The sequence below is a fragment of the Mercurialis annua genome, linkage group LG7 (genome assembly GCF_937616625.2).
Source record: "Mercurialis annua linkage group LG7, ddMerAnnu1.2, whole genome shotgun sequence".
NCBI lineage: Eukaryota > Viridiplantae > Streptophyta > Magnoliopsida > Malpighiales > Euphorbiaceae > Mercurialis > Mercurialis annua.
The window spans coordinates 524,081-533,602 of record NC_065576.1 but is presented as its reverse complement, the minus strand read 5'-3'; the positions used below and the strand labels follow the sequence as shown (position 1 = coordinate 533,602).

At 31.4% G+C, this 9,522-nt stretch overlaps 2 protein-coding genes and 1 long non-coding RNA gene across 4 annotated transcripts; 1 reads left to right on the top strand and 2 right to left on the bottom strand.

Moving 5' to 3' along the window:
• Positions 1 to 348: 348 nt before the first annotated feature.
• Positions 349 to 938, bottom strand: LOC126655192 (uncharacterized). Its single transcript, XM_050349231.2, has one exon. The coding sequence runs from the start codon at positions 858 to 860 to the stop codon at positions 597 to 599; it is 264 nt and encodes an 87-aa protein (XP_050205188.1). The 5' UTR covers positions 861 to 938; the 3' UTR covers positions 349 to 596.
• Positions 939 to 2,815: 1,877 nt separating this feature from the next.
• On the bottom strand, positions 2,816 to 5,758 carry LOC126654478 (vesicle-associated protein 4-2-like). Of its 2 annotated transcripts, none has more exons than XM_050348345.2 (7): positions 5,321 to 5,758; positions 4,648 to 4,718; positions 4,036 to 4,117; positions 3,798 to 3,916; positions 3,643 to 3,708; positions 3,457 to 3,567; positions 2,816 to 3,058 (listed from the first exon to the last, which is right to left on the bottom strand). In XM_050348345.2, the coding sequence occupies exons 1-7, from the start codon at positions 5,580 to 5,582 to the stop codon at positions 3,002 to 3,004; spliced, it is 768 nt and encodes a 255-aa protein (XP_050204302.1). In that variant the 5' UTR covers positions 5,583 to 5,758; the 3' UTR covers positions 2,816 to 3,001. The 2 variants fall into 2 exon arrangements, with proteins under 2 accessions (XP_050204302.1, XP_050204301.1); XM_050348344.2 differs by having other exon boundaries at positions 3,643 to 3,720; positions 5,321 to 5,750.
• Positions 5,759 to 5,904: 146 nt separating this feature from the next.
• Positions 5,905 to 7,804, top strand: LOC126657379 (uncharacterized). Its single transcript, XR_007633313.2, has 3 exons — positions 5,905 to 6,728; positions 6,846 to 6,985; positions 7,558 to 7,804. It is a non-coding gene; the product is annotated as an uncharacterized LOC126657379 (long non-coding RNA).
• The last annotated feature ends 1,718 nt before the right edge of the window (positions 7,805 to 9,522 follow it).

Genomic DNA, 9,522 nt, shown 5'->3' with positions numbered 1-9,522 from the left:
AGAGTGGAGCGAACACTTGGCTGGTGATACTTCACTCATGTCTGCTCAAAATATCTATTGATTTCATGATAAAAATATCTAGTTAAGTTCGTTTTTTTTTATTTATTATACCTTGCCCATTTTTTTACGAAAAAAAGGATTCACTCTTTTTTCTTGTCGATAGGGATTTCTTTTAGTTTCCATTTATAGGAAGGTTCAAATCAACATTTTCTTTCTCCAAAATGAGTGTAACTAATAATTAAATGGCAACACACAAATTGAATCACATATGCCGAGGAATTGAATAATAAGGATATGAAATTGGTGAATTGAAGAAATAAAAAAAAAGGCAAGTTAGTACTTTGGACATAGAAGAAGGATTTTCTCAGTTCTCAGATTTTCATTTCATTTGTACAAATTTACAATTTGTTCTCTCTATTTACAAAAGAACAGCAGATGAGAGACCAATTCTAATGTACTCGGAAGAGTAAACTCGTCCGTCCGACTCGGTCAACGCGGAGTTAACTCACCTCTTTTCATCCCAAAGCTCAATTCTTTTTGAGAGCTAAACGATCGCCATCTGCCTGATAGGCCAGTCTCTTTTGATTTAATCTTTTCTAGCCCTGGCCCCAGCAATTAAGGTACATGACTCGTCGGAAAGACTCATCGTTTTGTTTTCCGCTGTTATCAGCAGGAACTCCGCTATTACGATCCGATCCGAATACACCGGAGAGAGGCCGCAGATCCGACACATCTCCGGCAGACATAAGCCTTCTCTTGCCGTGCTGTAAAGACTTAAGGCTTGACTTCCAACCTTGATCAGGATGGCCTTGCACCACCGCCACACTAGCCGCCATGCAAACTCGGTTCAAATAACTCATAATTGGTTCGCTCCAACTCGCACAATTATGTTAAAGAAGTTGATAAGAAGAGTTGCTTTGTGGAGGAAAATGAGGAGCAGAGTGCATATATTTATAGACGGGGAGGGGCGGTTTTGTAAGAAAAACAAAAAATGGGTAAAATGGTATTTTTAGAGGATAAAATAAGGTTATTTTGTCTTCATTGTTTGTGTACAAAAACCCCAATCTCTCCTCTCCCGAGAAATTAATCACTTACTAAGCTTCCGATATGGTCTCATATTGCCATATAAGTGTACTTAAACGCATCAAATGAATATCAACGAATTATATCTCAAAATGATATTTTTTTTGATGAAATATATTAGCAAACTGTTTAGTTATGGTGTTTAATATTTTTTTCTTTTTAATTATCAAAAGATAATCATATCACGTTAATATTATTTATTATAATTATAGAGCTACTAGTACTAATTATCTTTATACTATAGGTGCTATTTAAAAAAAAGTCTAAATTTTATAAATAATTATAGGTATGAATTAAATAAAAATGTCTTTGAGTAAATAAATGAAAATATAAATTATATTAAACTAAAAGAACTCAGTGATAAATGAACACGTATTGTCGGAGATGATTTTATTGTGTTTTACTTTTAGACTTCAATTTTTAATGTTATAAAATAGAAAATTTGCTGTTTAATTATAATTAAATCAAAATAAAAATAAAAATAATACTCCCTCCGTCCCGATAGAGTTGTCCACTTTGAGAAATTTTTTTGTCCCAAAACTCTTATCCACTTTCAAAAAGTAACTAACATTTACACTTAATTTTTTTATATTACCCCTATTTAAAATAAACTAATGAGTGAATTGCAAGTGGATCCTATATTAAATAGGGGTATGATAAGGAAAGTAAGAAAAAATTTACAAAACCCATAAATAATAATTGCTTTTCTTAAACTGTGTGATAAAGGCAAAGTGAACAATTCTATTGAGACGGAGGGAGTATAACACATAACAAAAGCCTCAAATAGTGTTGAAGTGCTAAAAGTTTGAGGTTAATGAACTTTTGCTCTTTTAGTTTTAATAGTGAAAGAAGATGAGCAATAATGATTTTTGAAAAGAAATATGAGAAGATGAGATGAGATGATGTGGCGAGTAAATAGTGTCGCAGGTGAAGGGAACAGGTGGCAACCTTATCTTTAGTTTCTATCGATGACTCATCCAACTTAACCAATACCACCTCAAAAAATGGACCACTAGGGCCCACCAAGCTGTCTTTTTATATCTCTCACCCATCCTGTGGGGACAGTTATGTCTTTTTCCGCAGGTGGTCCCTTTGATGGAGACACGTGTTGACAAACGAATTGGGAGTAAGCTTTCCATTTTCTGGGACCGGACATGGGCCTCACGTGTGTGGATGTGGGCTTTTTTTTAATGTTTCAGTGAATCAGAATTACTAATATTTACCTACCCAAAACTATTCTTTAAAATACATTTTAAATCTAAAATTGTCCTCTTTAGTTAAAAAAATAAAAGTTTAATTTACGTTACATTTTTATTGCGCTATAGAAAATAATACATCACTCATATATTTGATATGCTAAAAATATAGTATACGATTTTTTTTTAATTTGATACATAAAATTTTTAAGGTAGCATCTGCCAATGCCAACGTGGCATGCAATGTATTGGTTCCATTCATCCAAGTTGGCATCATTACCATATTCCCTTCAGAAATGTCGCATATCACCCACTTGCAAAGTGTTGTCTTTTTTCTTCCCATAATATTAGAAGATAAAGTAGTGTAAATGACAATAATTGACATTAAATTAATTATTTAGCCCTCACTAACAAAAGTTAAACAAGTTGCTATCAATATCTAATTGTTTAACAGATAATCTTTCTTTATTGTTTTCTATATTAAACAAATGTTTAAGGTAAAGCAATGTTAGGAGATTGCAAAGAAAAGATGAATCTCACAGCTCAAACACAACATACCTTTTAATATTAATATTAATATAATCACACAACTCGAGTGTTATTATTAATTTACTTACTAGCAGTGGAGCATAACACCAAATCCAAATCCAAATCCAAATCTAAAACATACAACAACACTTTAATCAAAACTTTCTCAAAAACACATCAACTTTTTCTTCTTTTTACAGAGAGTCCACTTGAATCTGCTGTCTGGCCAGGTATCTCACCCTTCTCTCTTTCTAGCAATACCAAAAATATAAAAATATCAGCAAAATGATACAATCCCTAATTGCAAAATGAATTTATCTACAAATATTCATAGCTCATCGGTCATATGTATCCTAATTATTAAATCATTTGGTCTAATATTTTTCCAAACTTTGACAAGTACATTCATGATTTGTTTGAAGATGACCTAACGTAGTGCGATGTTGTATTATTCTATGTACAGTACATGTAGACGTTCCACGATGTGAGATTGATCATGCTACAAACGAGTTTTATACATATTTGGTAAAGCTCGAAAAAAATGTTAAATCAAACTGACAAGTTTTAAAGAATGTGATATATGTGTCAAACGTGATATAGTTCTACTTCTAGTAATAAATTTATTTATGTAGATATATATATATCTCACCCATTCATCAATGACACCCTCTTCTCCCACAACACTGGCTTCAGGAGGCTTTTTGCGTGCCTCAAGCTCTGCTTCAGCTTCAGCCAATTGTCGCTTTACTTTCTCTAGTGCCTTAAAACAACAAATCAACATTTCATCATTCAATTCAATTCTACTTATAGACATTTATTCTTCCTACTTACTTACAGGGTTATCGCTTTCTGGATCAACGAAAATGACCCGCGATATTTGCTCCACTGTGACTTGCTCTTTCTGCTCATCAAACTGTGCAATTGTTTAGCATTTTCCTATATATACACTATTCCGCTATTGCAAATCATGACTTGAAAACAAATGCATACCATTTCAGGCACATATTCCATTTCTCCTTTCACTTTTAAGCTCATTATCTTGAACTTCACTCTGCTCTTCTGATCCAATGCTCTCTCATTGTTCTCAGGAGGCTCCACAAATTTGAACACTGTCAATGATCAACTCATTATTAACAAACAAACTCTCTAATACCAAAACTTATAATTCTTTGCATATGGGGACAATTAAAGAACTAAAGAGTGTGATAATGTGAAGATGGTGAATTACCAGTTGCAATAATACTTTCACCGGGACCAAGTATTCCTCCAGGAGGTCGCATGTAACAGCTCTTTGGTGCAGTTGTTTGGAACTACAACCAGTTATAAGATACAACTAACATCATATATCTTGTGCCATTAACAACTTAAACTATATCAATACATCAAGACACAAAATATAGGAAAATTGCAGGCATCTAAATTCACAGTCAAGTAAGTAAAACAAAACAAAAGATTTCTCAATTACTTATTGTATTATTTCCCATAATTTTTAGCTCTTCACTAGTATTCTTCCCTACTGCCAAGTTAGGTAGTGTTGTAACTAGAAGAATTGCAATGTATAGGGAAAACACATTCATGGGCCCATAAAAGAAACCACAATCATGGAAAAATACGACATTCAACCCAAAATTCTATGATAATGAATTAGTAAGTCTTTTCCACTTACGTGTTTCACATTTTATTCGTACTTTTCTAACGTGCCATCACACTTGCTATTCAACAAGTAGTATTAAACAAATGCCTACAAAACTATAATATATATATCATTATGAGGAATGTGAAAAATAAAGGTTGAGCAATAATCAATGAGCGGAGAAAATGAATTGACAACATATCCCACCTTGAAAGCAACATGAGATTTTGAGATGTTTTTTATGCCAATGGCGCTCCTCACTTGTTTACCAGGTTCATCTTCAAAACAGTAGAATTGTGAAACAAATCACATAACAATGAAATAAAACTTGTTAAGATATCCCACATTGCTAAAATACAAAGAACAACGGGGGGGCAACCATCCAAATGATTAGCCAACCACCCAAATGGTTAGTTCTAGTCATTTTAGTTCTTGCACTCTAACCCATTAACAACTAACACTTCCACCTAATAATCAATCAATAATTTTAACAAAACTTAATTAACTAGTGAGCAGCAATAACACAAGATCTAGCATTTTAAATGAAAAATTGGTAAAATAACATCAAGGAAATGAAATGCAAGTCTCTCAAGAACTGAAGATAAATTTGCCAAGTTGTTTATATTGATATCCATTTAAAATAAACCCCATACAAGTTCTTGAACAAGCATTGAAAGCTACCAAGTTTATCAAAATCAGTGAAAGCACAAATCTTTACGATCCAAGAACATTGCTTAAAATTAGCAGTTCAAGTATATAAGCAGACATAAAAGAATCATGTATGGACAGATGAAACTCAATCTAGAACATCAATCAAACACATGCCAGTAAGAACTAAAGCTACTAAAAGATGAAACATTTATAGGATAATGAGGCTTACAAGGAAAATATAGTTTGTTAGGAGGATCGAGCCTGAGTTTTCTTCGAGTAGGCAATAAAGACTTGGCGACAAGAGACATCGTATTGGTAGTAGAAAAAAGTGAGGATCTTTCTCCTACAACCTCATGAGTAGTCAAGTGAGTTTGTTGGGTGCCATTAATACTACTGTTACTACTCATAGAACTGGAAGAAGTAGTTGTAGATGATGAAGAAGACGAGGTGGAAGTAGAGGTAGCAGCATTGTTGGTTTGCCAAAAGGGCATTTTACAAACACTTAATTCCTATGAGTAGTGTATTAAGTTTGAATGTTTGATGTTTAAGGTAAATTAAGTATTTTAATGTGAAGGGAAGATAATAGTAAGTTGGTAGCAGTAAAGAATGATGAATAATGGAAAAAGGGTATAATTGAAGTGCATTATTAGCATTAAAAGAATGGAGAAATTATACCATTAACAAAGCAGAGTGGACAGCATGGTATGATTTGGAATGATGATGCAACATGTTCCTTTTTCAGCTAATATTAAATTCCTATATTTAGACCCCTGTATTTTGAAAATATTATTTATTTAGTCATATTTCAAAAAAAAAACAATCTTTATTTTTTCTTTTTACTTAAATTATTTTGAAATTTTACGTCCTTTTTTGACGAAAAAAAGATCAACAATAAAATAGATAAAAATCTATAAATATAGCCTATTAGATAAAAACTAGAAAAAGGGACCGCATAAATAAAAAAATATGTTTTTTTTATTTTTGATATAAAAATTAGTAATCACTTAAAGGCAATTGAGCTGCCCACTCACAATTTATATCCATAAAAAGAGCCATTAAATAAAAAATGAATAATACTTAAACCTATTATATAATAATTTTTAAAAATGGATTAAATTGAAAACAAAAATTGAAAGTACATTTTATTTTGAATCATCATAGATTTGAAAATAAGTTGAACTTACATTTGAAAGAGTTTGGTCTGAACTGGTCTAAACCCAGCGATGAATATAAATGTCAGGTTTAAGGGCCAACAATTAGGGGACCGAGGCAATCATGAGTACACTTGTTCATGGACCGGGTTTGGGTCAGCATTGTCGAGCTTTTATATTTTTTGACTAGATCCAAGTCTGACACGAGGTTTATATTTGAGAAAATTACCGGGTGTACCCCATTTTATCAAATCTTTGTAAAGTTACCTACTCAAAAGTTGGGTTTTCAAGCGTACTTTAATTTTAACTTTTCCTTTTCATATTTACGCTCTTTTACACAGTGTGAATATTGTACCGTTTCCTTTGCTATTTTCTCATTCTCCAGCTGCTCCTTCCTTCTTTCTCTCTAATTATCTTCAGAAGTCATAAACAAATTATTTTCATTCTTATTGATTTAGAGTGTGGTTTCAATCTCTACTTAATAAGGTAACAATTTAGAAATTTTCTTATCTTCTCGAAATTAGGGTTATAGTTTTTTTCTTTTTAAATAATACTTTTAATTTTTTATGTATTGATTGTTTTTAATCTCAAAAAATATTTTAGAGGTGAAAATCATCTTCATCATTTCCGTACATGTCATCTTGAGGCTAGAAATCGTTCTTACCTTTAGTTTCAAACAATCGTCTCTATCGACGTTGTCTCTGTTGTTTGGTGTTGCCTGCTACTACCGGTGGTTTGATTTGGTGAGAATCATATCTTTGTTGTTTTGTTGATTTTTGTGTCTGATTTTGAATTTCTATTAATTAATTATTGATTTGTATGATTTGGTTAATTAGAATGAATGCCTTTGCCTAATTTTGTTTGAGATAACATAGTTGATAATTATTATTAGTTAGTGTGGTAACAGGGTACCTGTTTCTAAATTTTCATGTTTTTAAATTTGCATATAAGAACAATATCGCTAATTCATTTCATTTTGTAGTTTAAAATGTTTAACCAGCAAAAGTAGTGAAAGTCGGAACTCCGAAATCTTATATTCATAAATATTCTTGTATCGTTTTGCTGTTTTTTTTTTCGTTTAATCTTTTCTTATTTCTGTGGAACGTAAAGACTAATACTAGTTTTCAACCGCTCTTTAGGTATATAGTAAAATGACAGTTGCATTCTAACCTTGATCTTATTATTTGTTAATGTCCTCGAAGCTCCCAAGATAGTATGATGAGTTGTTATATACCTTTACGTCTGCATCTATTTATTTCTTAACATGATATAGTGGAAATTAATTTCTGATGTGTGTTTGAATGGGTAAATGCAGGTGTGTCAAAATTGAAAATCTTCAATCTTGTTGTGAGAAGTGCGAGAGCAAGTCGACCACCCTAGTTTTGTGTCTAGTCTTCTATAAAAATTCTGAAACGATAGTTATTTGTGTGAACCACAATGAATCAGTCATTTCTTTTTCTGAGCCTGGCAAATTCGGAATAATAATTCATAACGTTTTTGCTATGTGAACATGAGAAATAATATTACACTTTTTGTATTTGTAAATTAACGATGGATTATGATTTTCTTCTTCATGTTCTTGTATTTATGATTATTTAAGTTCAGTGAAATACTATTTTGAGAATACAAGTTAATCTATCAAAATTTATATGAAAATTACTTTAATATTACTATGTTAAACAAAAAAGATTGTAATTGTTGAAAGCTACTGATGAGCTACAAAAAAGTTACTAGCAGGATACTGAAAAGTTGCTGACAAACTACTGAAAAGATACTAACTAACTATTGGAAATTTTGTATTTAAGATCACTACAGTAGATACAAGTTAAAAAAATTACAAACTTATTTGGTCATAATAAATTCGTTAATGAATTGCATATATTTTTAAACAACGGGATAAAATTATATAATAATAATGTAACTTAAATGATTATTATGATCAGTTTTATTTAGTAATATTCCTACATGCTAGTCTATTATGCTTGAACACTCTTCGTCCGATGCATCTCTTTTTATTTTTTAAGTTTACATGTTTCCTTAATATTTCTCTTTTTGAATTTTTCGCACTTCGGTTCTACCATGCTGTGGGTGCACTTTTTCTGCCGCATTTGATGGTATCTCCGACAGGATTTGATAGTCAACTTGAGTTCATTTGTTTATTTTGATACCTACAAGAAATGATCATTTATTAAAAAATATTAAGAACTACTGCCAAGCAACCCATAAGCTACTTAAAAGCTACTCAAACTAGTCCTACGATTTATCTATTAAATTAGAAATGTTGAGTAAAATCACACAAAAATAGATGACACCGTTTTTTCTTTCAAATTTACTATAAAAGACTTTTCATGTTAATGTATAATACATAGACAATATATGCTGATTATCAATTACAATAAATGTTAAAATCTACTAATGAGCTACTCAAAAGTTATTGAACTTGTAATCTAACTACACTGTTTTTTATTAAACATGCAATACACTATTGTACATACATTAAAACTTTTACTCAGCAACAAGTAGCAACAATAAACAATATTAGAATAGCGGCAAATGCGAATAATACCCTTTATATATGCGCCAAACACAATACCTGTTAACTGCAATATGCGAATCATCCTGTTGTAAAGATTTAAGTTCATGTCTAACCTCTTCAAAACTTGTAATGGTCCTTAATTAGTTGCTCAGCGATTATCTTACTAGATTTACCTAAACAACTAATTACAGCTCCAGAATCCCCAAATTTAGCAACAACAAAAGTTCCTCGCCATGTATAACTCCAGCCAAACAACAAGATCTGAATGCAGCAATCAACGGCTTTATCGAAAACGTCCTACGTGCATGAGGAAGAAATCATTCCCCAATTGCAGAGAAGGCACTTATAAGGTTTTATGAATTGTTTCCTTCTCACTAGCAAACTCTACAATAAAACAAATGCACAAATAAGTATAAAACTCAAAATTTTAGAAATTGGTCGATGCATACACAACTATAATTTTAGTAAGTATGTCACATTATTACACAGTCAAACAAAATTAAGACTTGATTCTCAATGTTTATAACTAGAACCTCTTCTTCAAATTCATAAATAACCCATTAACTATTATACATCAAACTCATCAAGAATTAAAAAATGAAAATCCAATTTAACCATGACAGTGAATATAAAACTCCATAAGCTTAATTTGCACACATAACTAATAGAGCTAGAAACAGCCATATTCAAACAGATTAATTATAAATCTATGTAGAGAATTGTTATTTTCAATTTATCTAAATC

What these genes read in the sequence shown, in the direction of transcription:
- LOC126655192 (XM_050349231.2), bottom strand. Translation starts at nt 860, where the DNA reads ATGAGTTATTTGAACCGAGTTTGCATGGCGGCTAGTGTGGCGGTGGTG.
- LOC126654478 (XM_050348344.2), bottom strand. Translation starts at nt 5,582, where the DNA reads ATGCCCTTTTGGCAAACCAACAATGCTGCTACCTCTACTTCCACCTCG. An exon ending in TGAAAGTATTATTGCAACTG is followed by an intron (nt 3,917 to 4,035) that starts GTAATTCACCAT and finishes GATCATTGACAG; the next exon opens with TGTTCAAATTTGTGGAGCCT. An exon ending in AGGGTGTCATTGATGAATGG is followed by an intron (nt 3,059 to 3,456) that starts GTGAGATATATA and finishes TGGTATTGCTAG; the next exon opens with AAAGAGAGAAGGGTGAGATA.